We start from the raw sequence: 23445 nt of genomic DNA, 5'->3' as shown, positions 1-23445 counted from the left end.
CTCACTCTGTAGACCAGGCTGGCCTCGAACTCAGAAATCTGCCTGCCTCTGCCTCCCGAGTGCTGGGATTAAAGGCGTGCGCCACCACGCCCGGCACATGTTTTATTTTTCAAGCGTTCTTTTTTTTTCTACAAAAGCTCTCATTATTTTTGTAACATTATTTTTTGCTGGGAGAGGTGGCTTACTTTTTAAAATCTCTAGAAGGTCAAACATAAATTCAAATCATAAATTGAATAAGTTTACAACAGAGAATGTTTACATGCATATCCATTAAGAGTAATTAGCTCTACAGGTTCATGGAGAGTTAAAGACCATAGCTTTTGTGACTAAGTTATAAGTGAAGTTTGTATAGATAAACCCAGTCAATATTTTATCTTTTGTCCTTGCACCTATAGTAAATCATTAGCTCCCTTTTTATGGCCTTTGGTTAATGGTTTTACAACCTCTTGGAATGTGCTGTAAGTTGGAGATGCCTGCTTGTTATCTCAGAAGCAATTGTTATCTCAGAAGCAATTAATTCTTGACACTTGAAGACTGGCAGAGGTCTCATTGCAGTTTTGACATCAGAAAGGACTTAATAGCAGTCCTATTATAAAAGAGCTTAATAATTACTAATATAATTTTAGGAATTCTTACAGGATCATCTATAAGACAGTACATCTTCATCATTCTGCAGACATATCTGCTCAAAAGGGTAGGCTAATATATATATATATCAACAACAATAGGAAAAGCATATTAATAGCAGGAATCTTAAAATGAAATTCTTCTTGGCCTTGTCTGGAGAAGCCATTCTCTCATTAACTTTGACCATCCATGGCAGAACCATCTCAGGAAGATCACTGGCTAGTTTTTAGCTTCTCCTTGATGGCTCCTGGCATTGGAGATTGGCAGTCTTATGCACATGCAGGAGATGGGGGAGGGCTTGAGATGGAGCACAGATGTCTGGTGGTATCCATCACTGGGGGAGAGGAACAGGCCAGAGGGGTAGATGCTTGGGGTTTGATTCGGGACACCCAGGATAAATACGCAGTAGACACGTAGACGAGAGACTAATAGACGGGAGTATATGTGGGTGTGTTGGCGATTTAGAGGTAATGATTGAATACACGGAGCACGTAGGAGCACGGAAGGGAGAGCATGTGGGATGAGGAGAGGGTTTTCCCCTCAGCTGAGGAGCAGCAGCTTCCCGGGAACAAGAAAGGCAGAGAGATGGAGGGTCAGAGGGTGAGCTGCCAGAGGTCTCATAGAAAGACAGTTCTGCGAAAGAGGGAGGGGGAAGCAGTCAGTGCTGTGGGAGTGTCAAGGAACAGCATGGGCAAGCATCTGGTTCACCACAGTATTGGTGGACAGCTGTTGGGAGGCCGTTCAGTCACAGCTGGTCGAGTGTCAGTAGCCGGAGAGCACAGGACTGAAGGGAGTGGAATGACTGGTGGACATGCGTGACTGTGCATGTAAAGGCAGACCCATAGGGTTATTGTTGGAAATACATGCTTTCTATTTTTAATTATGCATGTGTGTGTATCTGTGTACATGATTATGAGTACCCGACAAGGCCACAAGAGGGCCTTAGACCCTATAGAACAGGAGTTAAAAGAGGTTGTGAGCCACTTGTAACTCCTTAGGTCCCAGGAACTAAACTCCGGTCCTTTGTAAGAGCAGTGCTCGCTTAACAGAAGAGCCACCCTCACCCCCTCCACCCCTCGGATTGAGTAAGATGAGAGGCTTAGACATGCATGCCAGCTAGCTACTGCTGGGTGACTCCCTGCCTCTGCAGAGTTGACTTAATGCGCATGCTTCTGTGGACAGGCTAAGGTCTTGACTTTATTGCTTTCATTTATGATTAAACTGGGGACCCTGTCCTTGGACACTTTATCCAGGGCAGTTGTTTTGCTAGCATTTCTTGTCATGCTCATTTTGGGAGTAATGAGGCAGCTGGGACATGATCTACCTGGGGGTCGGGGGAAGTTGAGGCCCAGGATGGGGAGTGTCTGAGTCAGTACATTTGAGCATCTGCCGGCTTCCTACCTGCAAATACTCCTTAGGGAAGTGTTCAGAACCACGATGACAGAACCATGACGTCACATAGCCAGGGGCAGGGTGAGGAACTACGGGCTTTTCATATCATTAGTATGAACAAGTCTATAAGGATGGTAAGACTGATGAGCTGAGGCAAGTGGTGGCTAACTACTCCAGGAAAGCTGGTCCAGAATGGCTCTCAAGCCGGGAGGTGTAAGATGGTAGGTTGGCAGCTTGGCTTATGATGTCATCATGGCCCTTGCTGCCGTTACTACCCTAGAGCTGGGAAGTTGGCAAGATTTTGAATAATGTTAGTTTTGGTGGGAGAGGTGGCTTGTTAGAGACTCTGCTATGCAAGTGTTGAGGGTCAGAGTTCGAATCCCCAAAGTGCATGTAAATGTTGAATAGATTGTCATGGATGGGACTGGGCTCAATGGGCCCTTATCAATCCGTGCTAATCAAGGACAGATGGGCATAGAGTCGTAGAGTGACAAACAGACACGACTCGAGAGAGTGTGTTGAATCTGAATGTAATGTCACAAAGTGAACACCAGTCTTATATAATACAGAAAACAAAGGGGTAGGATGTCACAGCAGGCAAAGTACATTAAAGTTATCTGACACAAAACAGAGGAATGACTTCAAAGGACTTACAGGAACTAGGTAATATTTACAGTAAAGATAAAACAGCTCTGCCTAGGGTCAGCTAATGACAGGTAAGGATTTCACACCCTAGTCACAATTTGTGCTACTCCTTTGAGGCTTGTGAAAGCTAGCACCAGGGGGTTCTGCTCTAGCAGACCTTCTCATGAATGATGCAACACTACAAACCTCCCTATTTCCTAGGCCTAAATACCTAGGGTTTCAATGGGAGAGAGGGGGCAGGGACTCCTTGTGAATGTGGGGATGCTGGGGGGGGTGTTGGGGGTGAGGTGGGGGAACTGAGGAGTTCCCTTCCCGTGATTCTTGTCCCTCGTGAAATGGGAGGCAGGTGATTTACCAGTTAGTTGATAGTTCTGAGCTCCAGAGATGGCTCAGTCTGTAAGGTGCTTGCCACACAAGCATGAGAATCTGAGTTCAGACCCATAGAACCCATGTCAAAAATTCTAGGTATGGCAGTGCGTGTCTGCAACCCCAGCTCCAGAGACTTGGAGACAGGTTTGTTGGCTAGCTAAATTGACAGGTTCCAGGTTCTGTGAGAGACCCTGTCTTAGAGACTAAGGTGGAGATAGTTGCGGAAGAAACTCTGTTGTCTTCTAGCCTTCTGAAGTGCACACTCTGTGCACCTGCACACGTACATGCACGCACACACATACACATGCACAAAGGCAGGCACACACACCTGGGCACGCACATCCACACACCAGAACCAAAACAAAAAACCCCAAAGATGGAATTTCCTCAAATGCAGCTTGGAGATATTTGATCAGGACATACAGACTTGAGCCAGGCTGAGAATTGTTAATCTACCTGCTCACGTGGAGATGGCATTACTGTGCCTGTGTGTGTGGCGGTGAGTTTAGCTTCAACGCTTTGTGCTCTCGCCTGGTTGCCAGCTTCAGCCCCCCCCCCGCCCCCCCCAGGAACACTTTGGATGGAAAACACACACACCAGTTTAATTTTAACATGCCTTGGCTAGCTCAAAGACTGGGCACTCCTAAGCCTTCCCTTCTATCCCAGGCCCAGTAGGGGAAGTGGCCAGTGGCCACCCACCTGAATTCTCACATGGCTGGTTGGCCATCTCTCCTGTAGTTCCTACGTCCCATTCTTCTCCCCTGAATCACGGTGACTGTCTCCCCTTTCCCAATTCCTAGCCCTCACACATCTAAAAGTCCTGTCCCATCTCCCAGCCGTTGGTCGCTGGCATCTTTATTGATCGAACATAAACCAATTGGGGACAAGGACATGTAGATTTCTAATTAAACCAACGCATTAGAACCAATTCCCAACACGTGTGGATCCTGATCGTGCTGGTGGGATGATGAAGCTGACATGTGGGGGGTGGGCTGACGCCTCTCCTTGTGTTTACAGAGACCCGCCCACTCGCTTCTCAGGAGTGCGCTCTGTCATCCTCTGATCTCTGCTCCCTTCCTGATGGTCCAGCCCCGCCTCCTCAGTGTCTGGTAAACAGCACAGCGCCCCCTGGAGGCGAGGAGGATCTACACTAGGCAGCAGCTACACATTGAGTTCCTGCCTCGATTAGTTCTTCTGCCTTGTTTAAAATAAACTTTCAATTTCAGAATAGTTTGGATTTAATAGAAAAAACAGCAGACGTCACACAGAATTCCTGTACATGGTTCACCCGGTTTCCCCGTTAAGATCTTGAGTTAGTGTGATTGATGCAGTGAGCGAGCCAATATCCACACACTGTTAAGGTCTTAGTTAGGTTTCTATAGCTGTGAAAAAAAACATCATGAACCAAAAGCCACTTGTTAAAGAGAGAATTTAGTCTGCTTACGTATCCAGGGCACAGCCTAATGAGGGAAGCCAGGGCACAACTCAAGGCAGGAGCCTGGCAGCTGGGACTGACTCAACCCACAGGAATGTTGCCTGCTTGCTCTGCATGCCTCGTTCAGCTTGCTTGCCTATATGCCCAGGACCACTTGACCAGGAATGGGAGCACTCACAGTGAGATGGGTCTCACACAGCAACCACCAATCAAGAGAATATCCCACAGACTTGTCTACAGGCCAATCTTATGGAGGCATTTTCTCAATTAAGAGTCCCTTTTCCCGAGCCGGGCATGGTGGCGCGCACCTTTAATCCCAGCACTTGGGAGACAGAGGCAGGCAGATTTCTGAGTTCGAGGCCAGCCTGGTCTACAAAGTGAGTTCTACGACAGCCAGGGCTATACAGAGAAACCCTGTCTCAAAAAACCAAAAAAAGAGTCCCTCTTCCCAAGTGACTCTTAGGCTGTGTCAGATTGACATAAAACTAACCAGGTCAGTTAGTAACTAAATCCCCTTCTCTATTTAGATTTTCTTGGGTACTTCCTGCGGTCGTTTCCCCTGCCCCCTTTTCCAAGGCAGTGTTTTGCTATGCAGCCCTGGCTGTCTTGGAGCTTGCTATACACACTAGGTTAGACTATAGAACTTTCAGCAATCCTCCTGCCTCTGCCTCTTCAGTGCTGGGATAGATAACATGTAGATACTACCACATTTGGCCTCTAATGTCCTTTTTCCGTTCCAGGTTCCCATCCACGATTCTGTATTGCATGTCTGTGTCTCTAGGCTCCTGGTAGCTGTGACACTTTCTCAGACTGTCTTTGTGCTTGATGGTCTTAATAAGTTTTCATACAGGATCTGGTGTATTTTAGGATGCCCTCTATTTAAACTGTGCCTTGGAATTAGATTGCAGATAGGAGCTCTTTGGAGCCACACAGAACACAGGGCCCCTCATCATAGCTTCAGGGGGCACGTGCTACAAACACAATTTTGGTCCCCTGGCTCAGTAGTGGTGGCCAGTTTCTCCACTGGGAACTGGAGCTCCACGCCCCTTTTAGTTTTCTTTTCTTTTCTTTCTTTCTTTTTTTTTTTTTTTGTTTTGTTTTGTTTTGTTTTTTTGAGACAGGGTTTCTCTCTGTAGCCTTGGCTGTCCTGAAACTCACTCTGTAGACCATAAATGGGAGCAAAAATCAGAAATCCGCCTGCCTCTGCCTCCCGAATGCTGGGATTAAAGGCGTGCGCCACCACGCCCAGCATGCCCCCTTTCCTGTGTTATATATGCTCTGGGGAGAGGTCTCCAGGCTCAGTCTTCAAGCCAGGAGGAGTATGGAGTCGCTTTCAGCTGGTGACAGTGAAGTTGTTACCTGCTCAGGTACTTCCGGCTCTTTTTGTGGTTTGCTCTTTTGTTTTGTTTGTTTGTTTGTTTGTTTGTTTGTTTGTTTGCTGTTTGCTTGTTTTGAGGCAGGGTCCCATGCATTCCAGACGAGCTGCAGACTTGTTATGTAGCTTAGATGAGTTTGCTCATCCTGCCTCTGCCTCCCACATGCTGGGGATACAGGTCTGACCGGGACTTTTCTATTTGTCTTTTTTTGCTAAGAACTTTCTGCACACTTTCTCTGCTGTGCTTTTCGTAATTGTGCATTGATATCATCTCTCCATTTTATAGACACAGAAAACTTGATTCCCTTCTCAAGAGTACCTCGGAGTTTTGAAGGCAGGTCTGGGAATTGGATTCTCTTCTTAGAGTAAGTTCTCTGAAGTATAGTGGTAACCTCTTAGTTACATTGGGGACCACTTGTGCCCTTTCCTTGGGCAAGGTAAGGCTCACTGCAGGGAGCTAGGGAGTCTCTGTGGTGATTCTGCCCTTAAGATAGAACCAACTCCTGCAGTGTGTAAGTTGGGTTAGATTCAAACCAGCTTTGAGTATCTGGGTGCCTTTGCACTGAAATGACTATGTACTTAGTATAAATCCACACACCTGTGGCAAGTTGAATGGGCAGAGAGAAGAAAACTGCCCATTATACAGATATTTTATGTGTATCATGTTGAAGTCAGGAAATCCAGTGTGTCGAGCCTATGTCCTGATTGTCAGCTGGAGCTTTGATGATCTAAGAGTCCTTCCCCATCCCCAGGCTTTTTCCAGAAGGGAGAACAGCAACTTTACCATGCAGACTGTTTTCAGTAGAAATTAAAGATGGACCAGCTGCTTTTAACACCGTTTAAACACTAACTGTTCTCCTTAAAAGTCAGGGCAAGTGGAGACTAGGATAGCTAGTGTGTGTGTGTGTGTGTGTGTGTGTGTACAACGAATACCTGCTGCAAATTGTGACTGACATGCGGTGTCACATTTTCAAAGAAAAATATCGCAACAAATCGCAATTCGTTTCACCGAGACCCAGTCTAAATCCAACCAGTGTGGCAAGTGTTCAAGCAGAGCACAAGCTAATTTTAGATCAAAGGTCTTCTTCTGCCCCACCGGCTTGAGAGCTATTGAGCTATCATGAGCTCCTGACACCCCAGCTTCATCCCAAACTCATCACACATAGAAGGTCAAGAGGTCAGTGAGTCCAAGCAGCACGGTCACAAGCTGGAATCTGTGTGTTAGGTCCCGGAGTGCCAGCCTGGTCTTGTTAGCGCTGGAACCCTCAGAGAGGTGCTGACCCATCTTTTCACAGCTGTGGCTGAGCTCAGTGGTAAGCTATAGCCTTGCTTCTTCAGAATCAGAACTCCAGTTTATGTGGCTTGTTTATTGCTAACCTATTAGTTGGTGACAGGCCAATCCGGAGGATTAAGTTTGGAGTGTGTGGGCAGAAGCCTGAACTATATAATGTCCGTCAGAAGGGGTCATAGGTGTTCCAACATGGATATCTGTGTCACTTGGGTGTGGTTTGACTGACTGAAGCCACTCAGCATATTAGGTGGATTTAATATTGTGCTCACACAGTGGAAGGACTTCGGAGGGGACCAAAGACATGTGCATGCCCCGTGCCCCCCCCCCCCCATCCCCAGCTTCTACGTCCATCTCCAAGCCCACTTTACTGGAAGCTCAGCTGCAGCAGGGAAACAGATTCTCAGAGTTGCCGCCAGCTTCAGCTTTCTTGGTCTGCAGGCAAGCGAGAGAACCCCCAAAGTGCCTCCTGGTTTTAGGTTCCATGTTATAACACACATTCAACCTCTGTCCTGGGATCATGCTTGGATCGGGGCTCAAACACATGGCCTGGCTTCCCCACAGGAAAAGGGACTGTGTCAAGTACAGAGCTGGGGGTGGGGTGGGGTGGGGATGCCCCTGAGGCCCTGCATCTGTGGTTCTGATAGTGGAGTTGAAAGGAGCACAGGTAGAGTGGGACCCCGCACCCGCCCCATTTCAGGAAGCATGAGGGCATGTCTTGATATTTCTTGGTTGTCGAGGGCTGGGGAGGAACGGTGTTTGGTTGCGCTTGTTTTAGGGGTACGGGCCAAGAATCCTGCTAACCAGATTGTAGTGTGCACAACAGTCCCAGGATGGCTTAATTCAGCTCCGGTGACCAGAGTGCTGGAACTGGGGCCCTGATTTTTATGGCCGAGGGTGAGTGAAGAGGAATAAATCACGGGACTAGGAAAGGTGAGCTCTTGGCCATTTCTGCTGGCAGGTAGCTGTTTTCCGCCATTCTCGTGCGTGATCCTTGCCAAGAGGCTCCCAGTGTGAGTACCATGCCTGGCATTTCAAAACCCTGGGAATGAGTAGAAACCAGGTTGTGTTTGGGAAGAACAAGGTGGGAAAGGGAAGACTCGTGTTTTAAAGTGCAGGTCTTCACCTGCTTAGGTTTTATGGCCGTGTATGTGTGTGTGTGTGAGATGGTGTGTGTGTGTGTGTGTGATGGTGTGGAGTGGGAGTGGGAAGAAAAGAAGGGAGAGAGAAATACAACGTATTTTGTGTAGTAACCCGAGGTGCTCCACATGGATTAGATGTGCTCCTTCTTTGATGGATTTCCCCACCGAGGCTCCCTCCATACTTGGAAATGTTTCCCAGGCTCCCTTTCAGCCTGGCATCTGTTTTCCCTGGTGACTCCTGCTGGAAGTTGTCTGTACCCTGCCTGTAGGGAAGGAAGGTCACTTCCCATGTGGCAGCACAGCCTGACTCTGCCTCTGCCTCCAGGGAGGGAGACTGGCGAGCCACAGCGTGGCTGGGGCAGTGTCTCCCACATTCCATTCTCTCCTACATCCAGGAGAATTGTGTTGGAGATTTAAAGAGCACACACACAGGTTACAGCCAACTCAGGCTGATGATGAGAAGTGCCTGTCTCTTTCTCTGTCATGCAGAAGTGACCGCCTCTGTGAGCACATGGACTTCATGATTGTCCAATTCTCTTTCAGGGCACGTCACCATCACCAACTACTTGCTGAATTATTTCCCTGGTCTGGACCTAGAAAGGAGGAACATATTTGGATTCACAGCCCTCATGAAAGCGGCCATGCAGGGCAGAACGGAATGTGTGCGAGCCCTTATGCTGGCAGGTAAGCCCTCCTACCCTGTGGCAGTCTTTAGGCCTTAGACACACCAGGGTTAGTCTTCTAAAGAACAGATCTTAAATAGACCCATGCCTCTCACAGAATCAGTGGCAGTAAGAAATAGATTTGTTGTTGTTGATGTTGTTGTTATTGTTGAGCTGTATGGTTGTCATCATTTGAGTTTTGTTTAAAAGCCAAAAGCAAGCCAGGGTATCTAGGGCCTAGTCAGCAGAATGTGTTTCTAGTGTACAAAGAACCCCAAGGCTAGTACAACATAAACTGAGTGTGGTGATGCACGTCTGTAATCTCAGCACTCAAGATGCAGAAGCGTGAGGATAAGGAGTTCAAAGCCATCCTCTGTTGATCCCCACAACCACTGTGACTGGCTCCCCTCTGCTGAAGTCTAGCATAATCCTCAGGAGTGCGGGTCCTTGCCTGCTGTGTTCCTTAGAATGCAGCAGAAACAAGCCCAAGCCAGGAGGGCAGCTTCCTGTGCTGTCTGTCACATACCTTTCTGGGCTGATGACATCATAGGAAGTTGCAGGTGGGAGGAAGCTGTCAGTACAAACTAGGTATGACCAGCTTTCACTATTGATCCATTTATGTGATCAGGAGTTATTTCCGAATGAATGAAAAGTAGAGTATATTTTTCTTTTTAAAAAGTACCCTCCTGGTGAGATATTTGTGCTGATAAGCACATAACTTCTTGCCACTGTGACATGTGGAGTTCACTCCATTCTCATGGGGTCTTCCTGCCAATGTTGGGTGCTAGCAGCATCTGCGGCTTCCACATACCAGATGACTGGAGCATCCTCCAGTTGGAACACCCCAAAATGCCTGCAGATATTGCCTAATGACCCTAGATGTGTGGTTGTCTCTCATTAAGGGCCACAGATTACAACTAATTAAAGTGAGATAGCATTTTAAAGTCAGAAGGGACCTGTCTGTCCTCAGACGCAATCCTCCTTCCCAGCCTGTTCTGCTCCAGACTATACTGGCATGGTAGCTCTTTTAGGGTGCATTTGAGCTCCCCAAGAAGTCTTGGCTGGAGAACTTAATCTCTAGACTATTCTCACTTACACCTGTCTTGTTAACTTAATTCTTCTCAGGAAACTGAACTTTGTTTTCCTTCTGTGTAGATGTGTGAGTGATGGCCTCCCCAGATTTGTCCTGCAGTAGTAAGGATGCTTGTTGACATATTTTAAAAGTTTGCATCACTGTTTTGATCCTAATTTCCTTTTAAATATACCAGTATTAAGCAACTGGAAGTATTCATAGGAACCAGTGCTTTTCTTTTTCTTTTTTTCTTCTTTTAAAGATTTATTTATTGTATGTATATGAGTACACTATAGCTGTACAGATGGTTGTGAGCCACCATGCGGTTGCTGGGATTTGAACTTAGGACTTTTGGAAGAGCAGTCAGTGCCCTTAACTGCTGAGCCATCTCTCCAGCCCACCTGGTGCTTTTCTTTAAATTGGCCCCTCAGCACAGAGTGCGTTTATGTGTGGTGGGGGACAGTGATTCAGTAGCAGACTGAAGAATGATCATGCTATAATTATTATAAAAGCAAAAGGCACATGCAATACTACATAGTAACGTAAAACACATGCATCTCATTCCGACTATTATGTTGTTGTTGTCAGAATTCAGTGTGCTTCAGTTCCTGGGTGATTTTAACACCAAATTTTTGTTTCTGACTTGCAATTTTATTACATTCAGTTGGAACCACTTCACCTAGAAATAATGAGTGATTGAATTGGCTGACCATCTAAACCCTTTAGATTTTTCCAGAGTCTATAACACACAGCACATGTCAGGCCTTATCTGCATTGTCAGATAGAATAAAATAACGTTAGAATTATCGGAACTCGGAGTGTAATGACAAATGCAGCCGATTCTGCAAGCCTACCTGGTGGCTGTTTGGATTAGGTTTCCTGATAACGTCAGCCATTCTGATAAGGATCAAAAGTGACATGCAGCACCTTGTCAACCCAGTGGAATATTAATGCACCAAAGTGACAGCTCTATTCCTGTAAGTGGCTCTGAGGAGCCATGTCAACGATGTGATTTCTTCTTCTTTTTTTTTTTTTTCATGGAGTTTGCCAGGTTCCAGACTTGCTCAATAGAGTTCTCTTTATTCCTGAAGTGTGTGACGTAATTGCTGCAGTCTCCAGCAGGAAGGGCAGGAGGCTGAATCCTAGTATCATGGTTCTTGGGAAAAGAATGGCTTGGGAGGGAGGCATGGAGCAGGCTGCAGACACTATTCCTTGTGTGTTTGCAATCTTCTCAGACAAGCCCTCGTGGCACGCTTCTCAAAAACCAGGTGACTTGTGTCAACACATAGTTGTTTTCAGTTTATACGGAGGACAGGAATTTCTGGTTCCAGTTATGAGCCAGAAGGATGCCTACAATCAGGAACTCTGCACTGAAAGGACTCGGTGTAGTGTTTGTAGAACGTGACCTTAGCATGAAGCACAGAGGGAGGTGACAGGGACTGTATTGTGGGCCACTGGGCTGCAATCCAGCGTCTGCAAGACATAGACACCCCAGGAATGCCAGCTGATGACATAGGTGAGCTATGCTATCCCAGGAGTGCCTGAGCCTGGGTCTCATGCCTCCCAGAGGAGAGCAGTCCTGAGACTGAGTGGTTTACCTGTTCTCTCTAGCACTTGTTTGTAGTGCTGTCTGTTTCAAGTAACAAAAATCCTGTCCCAGGGATGATTTTAAAAAGGTAAACATCTGGGCTGGAGAGATGGCTCAGTGGTTGAGAGCACTGACTGCTCTTCCAGAGGTCCTGAGTTCAATTCCCAGCAACTACATGGTGGCTCACAACCATCTGTAATGGGATTCAGTGCCCTCTTCTGGTTTGTCTGAAGACAGCTACAGTGTACTCATAAAGTAAATAAATAACTAAATCTAAAAGAAAAGATAGACATCTATTTCTCATGTGTCGTTAGAAGCCATGAAGTCAACAGATACCACCCAGATCTGACCTTGGTTCCCTGATATCACAGACACTGCTTTCTTTCCACCAGTTGTCTCTCTCTCCCCTCCCTCCTTCCCTCCCTCCCTGCCCCTCCTCTCCCCTCTCTTTCTCTCTCTGTCTGTGTGTATATGTCTATGTGTGTGTTCATAGACTTGTGCACATGGGTGTGTGGGTGTGCATGCATGTGACCATGCATATGTGTGGAGGCCAGAGGTTGATGTTGAATGTCTTCTATTGCTTTCCACATTGTAGTTTGAGACAGAGCCTCGTGTTGAACTTGGAGATTTCTGACTCAGCTACAATGTCTGACCAGTGAGCCCCAGGACCTTCTGTCTCTCCCTTCTCAGCACTGGGGTTACAGGTGAATTCTACCTTGCCCAGTGCCTGGCTTTGTACATGGGCTGGGAGTCCAAACTCAGGTCCTAATGATCATGTGGCAGATACTTTACCAAATGCAGCCCAGATTGACACCTGTTGATTCTGTGGCAATCTGGGCCTGTGACTGGGCCTGTTTCAAGTAGGAAACAATAGCAGCAGGAGGCAAACAACTCATTAGGGTTCACTAACCAGGACTGGCTCCCTGGCCACAGGAGGCTGACTGGGGAATAGGACTGTAGTTAGTTAGATCAGTGATTCTAAGATGGAGTATGTCATCTCCTAGGTGGTATTTGACATGACTAAGAGGTTGGCTGTTACAACAAATGAGTTGCTACTGGCATCTTTTATAGACCAGGATGTTCTTAAAATTCCCACAGTATATAGGCTAGCCCCATAATTAAGGATTAACTGGTCAAAGATTCCTGTACTTTCAATATTGAACAAACCTAGGTTAAACCAATCACGATGTATTGTGTAGAGTCGAGTATAACGTTGCTATGATTGTAGTAGGACATTCTGCATAGGCAGCTTCCAGCACACAGTATGGCAACAGTGAGAGCCCAAGCCATTTGTCTCTGGTTTTGTTCAGTGGGTGAAATGGTGCTGGCTGGGAATGTGGCTGCTGGTGATTTACAGTAAGCAGCACTTCCGAAGCTCTCGTAGTTACTCCTTGAAAGGTATTTGTATAAAGTGTGAATCATCTTCCAGGGTGGTAGAGCACTTGCTTGGCATGTACAGGGTCCTGGGTTCAAACCCCAGCACTACAAAATGTGTTCTGCCAGCCCCATGTCTCAGATTCTCTGTCTGTGGGTTCAGCTAGCTCTGACAGAAAACACACACAAACATACAAGCATACACAGGTGGACAGACTTTTTTGTTGCCTTTCTGGAAACACAGTGTGACGATAGATAACATTTGTATCGAGTTAGGATTATGGGTAATCAGGAGATGTTTCATTGTATCAGTAAATAGCAGTGACTTTCCTAATGCTGTGACTCTTTTATACAGTCCCTCGTGTTTTGGTGATGCCCCCCCCCCATATAAGTATTACAATGCTACTTCATAACTGTAACTTTTACCACTGTTATGAATCATATGTAGAATATTTGATATGCGTTGGGGTTGTGACCCCAGGTTGAGAACCACTGATATGTAGGAGGGTGATCTGCATGGGTGCTATGCAAACACACCATTTTATGTGGACCCTGGCCCACCTCAGAATTTGATGTCCAGTGAGGATCCTGTGCCCAATCCGTTGTGGAGGCCAGGGCCAGCTGAACTCATCTCTCATAGTTCAGTTGCTGTTAGCCTCAGCCGTGGTTTCTTGAGAAAGTGGGTCGCTAACTTGGAGCATGTGACTGGGGGTCCAGGGCTGCTGTGATAGGGTTGGCCTGTCTTCTTGATTTATAGCACGTGTTTTCATGTTAAAAGGTTGGAGGCAGACTGCTAAGTTCTGGACAGCCATTCCTTTCATTTTTCATTAGCATTTGAAAAATGTCTCTTTCATGCAAATGTTCATTACGATTTTAATTTCGCAGTTTGTTCCCTTTTAACGTGACATGCAATTAATTAAGGTTTAATGTGTCATCTATTTTTGCAGTGGCATTTTTACTGCCCCCTTTTCATTTTTGCTAGTTTATAAATTGTGCTCTGGCTAATGAGTTCCTCCTGAATTCCAGTTCCAAATAATTGCCACTTTTCTAAGACAACTATTCTTTAGTTTGTCATAGGACTAAGACCATCAGCAGGGGAACTTAAAGGAGGTGGTCTTCTGAGCCATGAGGCTGCTGTGGGCCTATGCTCTAGGCTCAGAACAAGTGAGCAGCCAGCACGTGGCTGCTGTGTTGCCTCTGTGTGAGATGTGAATGCAGATGTGCTGCTGGTTGGGTCCCTAGAGAGCTCACAGGCTAATTGCCCGGGTTCTCCTGCATGCTTTGCCAGTAGGGAGGAATGGGACTGGAACTCCTGCATGATTTGTAACTATGTTGCGGTGAGATTGGACCAAGATGAACTGAGCAGCAATTCTGTATCCCTTTTGAAAGGCAGAGGTAGAAATGTATTGCCCATCTCAGCTGAGTTGGGGTTTAAGTCTGCAGTGTGTTTTGCAGAAGGGGCCATGGTGGAGAGATTTTCAGGAAGTAACTGTCTAAGGAAGATAAGGGATGTCTTTAAAGAAACAGCCCACAGGGCATATAAATAAAGTGATTCATTTATATGCCCTGTCTTAGGCAATGGTGGGGATTCAGAAGTCTGAAATTCATAGAGGGTGTATAGGCAAGAGCCTCTGCTTCAGGAAACCCGCCCTTGCTCTCATGGCCTGCACCTGATTGGATGGGGCTCACCACATTTGGAAAGCAACTCCTTTGACTTAGAATCAGATCTCTTCAGGCTTGTGCTTATTAGCTTTGTGTTTGATCAAACCACTGAGTGCTATGGCCTAGCCAAGCGAATACAAAATTAGCCAGCATAATGGTGTTGCTTGGGCTGTGGAAGCATGTGGATCTGAGTATAGGAGTCTGAAGGCAGGGCCTGCTTGGCTTCCAGCAGTGGCTTTGCAGCTTCAGGTAGCCGCCTCAGCCGCTGGCACACCATTTCATCAGGAGTCTTTGTTAAATGCATATTTCTCACATTCAGGGTAAGATGCTCCGAGAAAACCTTAGGCAATTATGTTACACCTTCATCCTAGAGTGCCCACTGGCTTGTGGAGGCAGCTGTGTGCTCCAAGAGAAGCAGGACATTACCATGAACGTAGAAGGAGGCCTAACATAGCTATGCACAGAAGTGAGGTGTCACCAGGCTTTGCCAGTTACTGACAGGACAGCTCTCATTGCTAGAATGTTCTTCTCTCATTGTTAAGGTGATGGTGGGGCCTGTTAAAAATTCTTTTAAAAGTTGCATTCATTTATGTGTATTTGTGTGGGTGGGTGCATGCGAGTATGTGTGCATGCGTGTGTGTGTGTGTGTGTGTGTGTGTGTGTATTTGTGTGTGGGGGAGCATGTGAGTATGTGTACGTGTGTGTGGGGGGGGCATGGTAGCACAAGTACCGTGGCACACATGCAGGAGTCATGATGATGTGTGGGTTCCTGGTATCAAATCCTGGTGGCAGGTACTAAGCCATTTCACCAGCTTTGTGGAGACTTACTTCTTTAAAACAAGCAAGCAAGCAAACAAACAAACAAACAAACAAATCTGTTCCCTTACTTTGGGCTCTTTGAGACCAAGTGTTGCTATGTGGAGCTTTGGCTGCTTAGAACTCAGTATTTAGCCCAGCATAGCTTCACACTTGAGATTTTCTCACCTCTCTCTCCAAGTGCCTGGGGTTGCAGGCAGGAGCCACCTTGCCTGGCTTTGTTGCAGGCTTTTTATCTAGGAAAGGTGAACCACCTAAGAGGCATTTGCAAGGCTGTGGGTGGTGCCTTGTGAGCATAGGAACTGTGACTCAGCCCTACCGTCCTGAATTCTGCCACCATTCTCTGCCTGTGAAAGAACATCCTAGCAGCCCACCCCATTGCTGCATGTGTGCTTTTGTTTTTCAGGGGCAGACGTTCAAGCAAGGGATCCCCGTCGAGGGCTGTCACCACAGGAGTGGGCTGCATACACAGGCCGAGCGGAGGCTGTTCGCGTCATTCAGAGGCTGATGGAGCGACCCTGTCCAGAGCAGTTTGGGGACAAGTACAAGCTGGAATTGCCACTTCCCGCTGAGGCGGTTTTGAAGAAGTCAGGTTCCAAAAACTGCTTGCAGAGATTCACCGCGTTCCTGCGGTCCACTCTGACCTCCCGCTCCTCCGGCCAGAGCCTGGAGGATGGAGGCGTCCTTGATCACATGGTCAGGATGACCACGAGCCTCTACAGTCCCGCTGTTGCTGTAGTCTGTCAGACGGTGTGCCCAGAGAACCCTCCCTGTGTGGGGAAACGACGCTTGGCGGTGCAGGAAATCCTAGCAGCTAGGGGCAACCTGGACGCCCAAACGCAGGACAGCAACAAGGTAGAGTGCTCTGAGCCACAATCCCAGATTTTGGAGACTCCCAGAGCTAGCTCCCGGTCTCCCAAGTCGCCCGCGGCCTCGGGGTCCACTCCTGCCCCTGTCACTCGGAAGGCCAGCCTCCTGCCTTTGCAGTTGCTTCGGAGAAGCAGCGTGCGGCCGGGCGTGGTAGTTCCCAGAGTGCGCATCAGCAAGGCACCTGCGCCCACCTTCCAGCCAGAGCGCGCAGCGTCCAAGGGCAACACCAAGGACAGCATCTACCTGCAGATCCCCAAGTGGCGGTACAAGGAGGCCAAGGAGGAGAAGAGGAAGGCAGAGGAGGCAGAGAAGAAGCGCCAGGCGGAAGCACAGAAAGAAAAGCGGGCGCCACGCTGGAGGAAAAGGACGTGAAGGGGCTATGACTCTCATGGCGCCTGTGCTTGGTGCGGGGGAAGCAGCCTAGGGGTCCTGCTTGGGAGGCTGCAGGTGGGCTCTGTAGACTGCACCACAGAGAGGGATGCTCCTGTGTGCCATGGGTGCATGCTGAATCACACAGCCTCCGGGTCATTCACCTTTCCTAGATCCAATAAGGACGGTCCTCATTGCTCCCAAGACAGAACTGGGAAAAGTACGTGTGGTTTTGTTTAAAACCAGTTCCCCGAGCATTCTATACACTAAGAGGTCAGTTTACCTAGAAGTCACCCTTAAAGACCCCCAATTAAGAATTTAAAAACCCCAGTTTATCAAAGGGCATTTTCACATAATTTTGTATCTTGTTATTTATGAAAAATTGCAGCATTTTACAAGTGATGGGCTCTTTATAATTAAGTCAGTTTTAATACTTGTATTTGTTTAAAATGCTGTCTCTAGCAATAAATACTTGTAATGACTGTGTGACTTCCACAGAAGGGATTCTCCCTTGCCATTTGGCTCTGGCCTCTGCCTTCTTGTGTCCTATGGCCACACCTGTGCACTGGCTTTTCCTATGAACTTGAGTGATGCCAAATGCCTGTTTTTACTTGAGAAAGGCACCGGCTTCTATCCAAACTGATCAAGTGAGATATGAAGTCTTACTTCCTTTCATTCTTTAAAATTCTTTTGTTCCTACCACCCCCTGGCCCCCTGCCAATCAATCACTTCATCAAAACTGATTATGGCACACTGCAGAAATATTATGTTGCTAGAGGCAAACTCATTTTAAGCAAGGGGCTTGGATAGATCCATCTTCCAGGCGGTGTGAGGAAGATGATCATTTAATGGAGGCAGGTCTTAATGGATGAGTAGCATAAACAAAGTCATATATGCTTACAAAGAGCACAAGTGGATCTTTAAAACTATCAAAGATGCAGAGGGTAGGACAGTCAGAAGGCTGCCAACTGTTGAAGGCTGCATTTTTGGAACAGGTGCTACACACTGGATACTAGACAGGGTAGTTTGGGAAAGGTTCTCCCAGAGTAGGCTACACTCTGATGGTCGCCATCTCCTTCAGATTCAAGTCCAGAGAGTCCCTCGTGTGTTTTTCTACTGATGGTTCTCCATTGATGACTGGCCCTGGTGTTTGGCTCATGCCCACGCAACTTTATAGAACTTCCAGGATGTGGGGACTTTGGCAGGGCAGTGATGGGATTTATCCCGGGTGCCAACACATCGGTGAGAGTTTCCTTTCTATTTCCAAAGCACTGAGAAATCCCAGCTGGGTCCTAGAGTATCTGTTGCACAGGCACTTTATTTGAATATTTAATGTAAAGACTTGGAAGCTATAGAGTCAGAATATTACAGGCTGATTTGGAAGCGCTTTGCTGAGGTCTGTCTTACACAGGGGGTGGGGGTAGCAAACTGGCTTAAGCTTATTTCTTCCTAATTGGTACCATTAAGTATTGAATGACATTATCTCACACCAGCCTTCCCCAAAACGCCCCAAAACAGAACCCTAAGCCTGTTCCCAGGTGGATTTGACACTGGTACCACCATTCAGTGTTTTTTTAATGTTTGTTTGTTTTGTTTTAATCACATTTTAGTAAGTTTCTCTTTAACCCTAGAAAAATACCAGGGCAAACGCTGGGGTCTTAGGCCCTCCTCTAAAACTACTGGGGTCAATTGTCTGGGTTTACCCTTGGGACCTAGGGCTTTGGTTTAGCTACATCTCCTTGGGGGCTGTGAGGACCGCGACCCATCTCCGTTATTTTTGGGGGTTATCTTTCCTGTCTCCTGGTACCACCTAGCTTGTCACGAGTCCCCACTGCTAGCCAAGGCACTGCCACAGGCTTCCAACCCACTTTCCTCAAGCTGGTTGTCCACAGATGATAACATAAACAGGTTTAATCCATTTCCCTGCTGCAGAGGGGAAGCTGTACCCCAATACTGTACCAAGCACCAAGGTGACTGTTGCCTTAGTATTGAAACTGAGACTTCTCAGCTGAGGCTGTGGGTGGCCCTTATTTCCTTTCAGGGGGCTCTTCTGGACACCCAAATTCAACTCCTGTAAAAGGCTCCAATTCTGGATGTTTCGTGGTTGTCACACGGAGAGCCAGTTTGAGGCAGCTCCTGCAGAGGCTGACTTAGTGTCTGGTATCAGTGCACCACCAATCATACAACCTGTTTCCATTGCGTTAATGTCACATTAGAGATGGCATATTACCCTGCCAAGGACCCTGGGTCCCTGCTGCAGACCAATTAGAGATGTACGGATTCTGTCCCTCCAAATCTACCTTTTCATGATCCATTTTCAGAGTTTCCAATTAAGCGTGAGTGATTATCCGTGGTGTTGCAGCAAGGGGCTCACGGGGACTTTCTCTGTTTCCTGAGTATTTGGAAGTGTGTCTAAGTGTACCACTCCTGTTTGGCCACCAGGATGACGTTGGTCCTGATGTCTGACTACGTGAAATCTCCAGAGATAACATGTGTGATGGATAGCCCCTCTCTCTGCCCCCTGGTATCACCTTGTCTTCCACTTGCTTCCTTCTCCAGTTTGATTATCAAACTTCTTGCACCAGATGCCTTGGGGTCTAAGGAGGCAGAGGAACAAAGAAGCCTTTGGTAGTCTCTCTGCATTACCAAGCTGCGACCTCTAAATCTCCAGGAGTGCGTGAAGGGCGGGGTTGTGGCTTCTGCCCTCTGCTTTTGGAAGGAAGGCCGGGTCTGTTCTCCTGACTTGGAAGAGCAGAGGAGCAGGCTTGGGGCTAGGCTTGCACTGTGTTTATTAACTGTAAATATTGAATTCCAAGCTGACAGGTGTCTTCTCAGGGATTTATACATAAATACAGTTAGGGGAAAGTTAAAGTGTATTTTAAATCTTTAAAGTTGAAGTGTGTTTTAAATCTTTTCGATGTTTGAGTCAATTAGGATTACACTGGACAGAAGACATATTTCCAAGATAGTGTCAATGCTGCTCTTTCTAAGAGAGATCTTGGAACTTGTCTCTCTGTGGAGATTTATGGGCACCGTGGCCATGGGGATAGCTGTGCATATTAAAGCCAGAGTTGTATGTAGTTGCTTCTTCTGTTTGTGACCCTTGGGTGAGCAGTTGCCTCCAGTTAGTAAGCAGAGACAACTGGTTCCCAGATGGGCCATCCCTACCCACCCCCACCCACCCCCAGTGCTGTCCACTGCTCCCCTGGTCTTTTCTCCTTGCTTTCAAGAATAAAATGTTCAGTCATTCTGCAGAAACCCACAAAGCTCTTCAGGAAGGATCGGGGAAAGTTCTGCCCACTTGGTCCATCATGACCTTGATGTGCAGTGTGCTTGCTGCGCTAGAGGAAGATGGCAGGTGACAGGAGGGACTTTGTGCCACCTTTTCAGCTCCTACCAGGCTTCCTAGCCACACCTGATACCTCAAGGGCAGCAAGATGGTCCCCTTCAGCTTTGGATCCCCCTGTCTCTGGAAGCTTATTCTGCACGTCAGGAAAGAGGACTCAAGATGTTGGCTAGAGAATGGGTTTATAGACTCAGAGAAAGTGTGCCAAGTGCTCTCTGCCCATTCCTTCCCAGCTGGCAGCTGGGACCAGGTCTCTGGAGCAGAGACAAGGAAGTTATAGGTGAGAGGCTTGTGGAGAGGGGCTAGCTTCAGTCCCCAAATGATGTAAAGCCTGCTATCCCCAGGAGTCTGGAAGCATCTTCAGTTATCCTGAGTGCTGCTCCAGTGACGGCATCTCACTGTAAGCTCCCTCCTCTTCCTCCTGTTTGGGAAATTCCAGCTAGTTCTCCAGTGTTGGCTACTGCCTGGATCATGGTCTGTGCTGCTAGCCCTTGGCTCCTCAAACTGGGCAACCATGTGGAAGGCCATGGCTTCTAGAGAAGGGAGGAAGGGACCTGGCCATGATGGACTCTTAACCAACAAAGTCATATAGATAACAAAAGGAGACCTGGGACCATCAGAGCGAGGGTAGAGTTAACCACAAAGAAAGAAAAGTCACTTCTAAGTCACTTCTAAGTCTTTTGCTGCCAGTTCTGCACATTGGTGTAACTGGAACCAGCTGGAACCAGCTGTTCATTTCTTCACCCTTGGATTCCTGTGTTTATTCCTGAACATTTTAGATAAGTGACTGAACATTTGCTTGGAGGCATTATTTGCCAGGTGCAACACACACAGTTCTGCCCCAGGCTGAAGCAAGACTGTGATGAAGGGTGAAGCCTCTGTCAGACCATTGGCAGCTCTCAGCATTAGGTCATATTAATGGGGACCTTGAATGACATTCAGTTCAATATGCAAACGGAAGGGCCAGAGCTGTGCTTGTGAATGTCCTAGCTGTGGTGGCTCACAGGGACACTCCCTCCCCACCCCCCAGGGGATGCCTCTGTAACTCAGATTGCAGAGTCTGAGAGTCTACCCAGATTCCCCAAATAATGTGAAACCTGATAGGGCTGGAGTTCTCCTGACCTAAGCTGTTCTACTAGAAGGTGATGCTGCCCCAGGTGGCCAAGAGCAAATAGCATGGCTGCATCAGCTCTGGCTTTGATGTATGTCATTGCAGGAGGGGCCCAGACCTGAGAGAACCCCACCCCTGGAGAGCTCCCATAGCCTCCAGCCTACTGCGTGGGCATGGGGGTAGATTCTGTGGGAACTGGCATAGGCTCACCCTAGGACAGCATCTTACTCTAAAGGAGCATTGAGATTCCTAGTTTGCCTCAATATGAGATTTGCTGCTGCTGACCAGGGCTGGCTTTGAAAGCATTCTCTGGCTGTGGTGTGATTCCTGTTGTTCTAGAAGAAAATGAAGACGGGAGAAAAACGAAGCTGGCCATCTCATATAGAGCAGTGGACTCTGAGTAATTAATCAGTTAAGATAATAGTTAGAGAGTTCTAGAAACTGGTTCAAAGTGGTCCAACTATGAGTAGGATGAGTGGACACTGTATGTCCCTTCCTTCCATCCCGCCATCCCAATCCTAGAGCCTGCTATGGAGTTAGAACCCAGAACTCCATTCAGGTGACAGCCAAGTCTACTATGATTGGAACCTTCTTGGTTCCAATGGTAGTTCTGGAAAGCAAACAATGAAAAGAGGGTCGTGCCTGGCGTTTGCTGGGTGTGAGGGTCTTCGGCAGTGGGGACCAGATGGTGAGGAACGGAAGCAGGCTTCTGCATCACCAGGGTTCAGGTTCCTTCTCCTGGTTTGAGTTCTGTTTTTTTTTTTTTTAATGTGAAGAGATTTTCTTTGTCATTTCTAAAACTCCTGTCAGTTGCTGGATGTCCTAAAGCTGTTGAATATGGACGTAACTGTAAATCCCAGAGTGTTTTATTTTGAGATGAGAGTTTTGCTACAGTTTATACAGGATATTTTCCTATTTAGACCTCAGGGCTCTCTTGGGACCCACTACTAAGTGTGACCCCTCCCCGCAGCTTCAATTCTGGGTAGATGAGTTACATAACCTTTAAATGTGACATCCAGCACGAAGAATGTATTTCTCTAACTTCAGGCAAACTTTGTTTTAAAGGTCTAGAAAAAAGACAGTAGAAGAAAACAGAGGTAAAAAAAAAATAAAAACCAACTGTAAAATAAACATTCTCATGGTATACAATTGTGCTATCTGAATAAACTTATGTGCATAAATTATTTAAAAGTGCTGTGAAACATATGGTATTTTCCTGTCATTTGTTTGGGTTGATGTGGTTTTATTCATTTGATTTCCACATATTTGCACTTTATTTTTCAAAGCTAAGGGCCCTTCTAGCCGTGATCCACCCCTTCCAGGAGGGGAGCACCCCTGGACAAAATGTACCTCTGTTTCCCTGTGTATCTCTTTATGAGTGGCACGCCATATGCGCTTTCATCCAGGGCTTTTCTTCCCCCATCAATTAAAATGTCCTTGAGATTTAAAAATAATTGGAAATATATTTTTATATTTATTGTGCGTGTGTGTGTGTGTGTGTGTGTGAGAGAGAGAGAGAGAGAGAGAGAGAGAGAACAAACATGCTGGTGTGTTAGTGTAGTGGGTTAGAGGACGGCTGTAGAAGCTAGCGCCCTCCTTCTACCACATATACACTAGGGATCAAACTCAAGTCGTCAGGCTTGGCAGCAAGCGCCTTGACCACAGAGCCATCTCACCAGTCTAAAGATGTAGTTCAAGTTGACCTCAAAGCTGTGATCCTTCTGCATCTGCCTCTTGAGCATATCCTTCTTGCATGCACCACCACAATTGATGTAAAATATTTTAAAAATCAGTTTTAATGACAAAAAAACCATAAACATGAGGGAGAATCTAGAACTGTAGTTTTAATTAAAATTTTATTTTACTTTATATGTATGAGTGTTTTGTATGCGTGTGTACCTGTGGCCCTCAGATTCTCCAGGATGGGTTACAGATGGCTATCAGCCATCATGTGGGTGCTGGGACTCAAACCCAGCTCCTTAGAAGAACCGCCAGAACTCTCAACAGTTGAGCCATCTTTCCAGTCATGTGTCTTTGCTTTTAAAAACTGGGTGTTATATATAGCAATACAATAACAATAATGTAAAATAACAACATAATATTATTGTAATGTAATAAAAGACAATGTCAAACAACATAATAGAATTTGATATGGTTTTATATAGAAGAAAAAGAAAAAAAATTCAGGTTATCAAACCCCTCCCCTAGAACAAATTTTTTTAAAATAACTTTCCTAAGTCAGGTCAGTGTGACTAGTCATGTCTAATTCCTATTTCACAAACGATCAGTGGAATTAAAACCC

The 23445-nt window shown here is 46.7% G+C and overlaps 1 protein-coding gene across 3 annotated transcripts in view; it reads left to right on the top strand.

Moving 5' to 3' along the window:
- Ankrd33b (ankyrin repeat domain 33B) overlaps positions 1–22349 on the top strand; it is a 78596-nt gene extending 56247 nt beyond the window's left edge. For 2 of the 3 annotated variants that reach the window (XM_029469635.1, XM_021183180.2), the window contains 2 exons: positions 8817–8957; positions 15854–22349. In XM_029469635.1, the coding sequence (XP_029325495.1) occupies positions 8903–8957; positions 15854–16689 (891 nt within the window). In that variant the 5' untranslated portion in view covers positions 8817–8902 and the 3' untranslated portion in view covers positions 16690–22349. Of the gene's footprint in view, positions 1–8816; positions 8958–15853 lie in introns of those variants that run through there. The other variant, XM_021183182.2, reaches the window with a different exon arrangement.
- The last annotated feature ends 1096 nt before the right edge of the window (positions 22350–23445 follow it).

Source organism: Mus caroli, chromosome 15 (genome assembly GCF_900094665.2).
Source record: "Mus caroli chromosome 15, CAROLI_EIJ_v1.1, whole genome shotgun sequence".
NCBI classification, from domain to species: Eukaryota; Metazoa; Chordata; class Mammalia; order Rodentia; family Muridae; genus Mus; species Mus caroli.
Note: the sequence above shows the minus strand (reverse complement) of the source record. Positions and strands in the feature narration are given on the sequence as shown.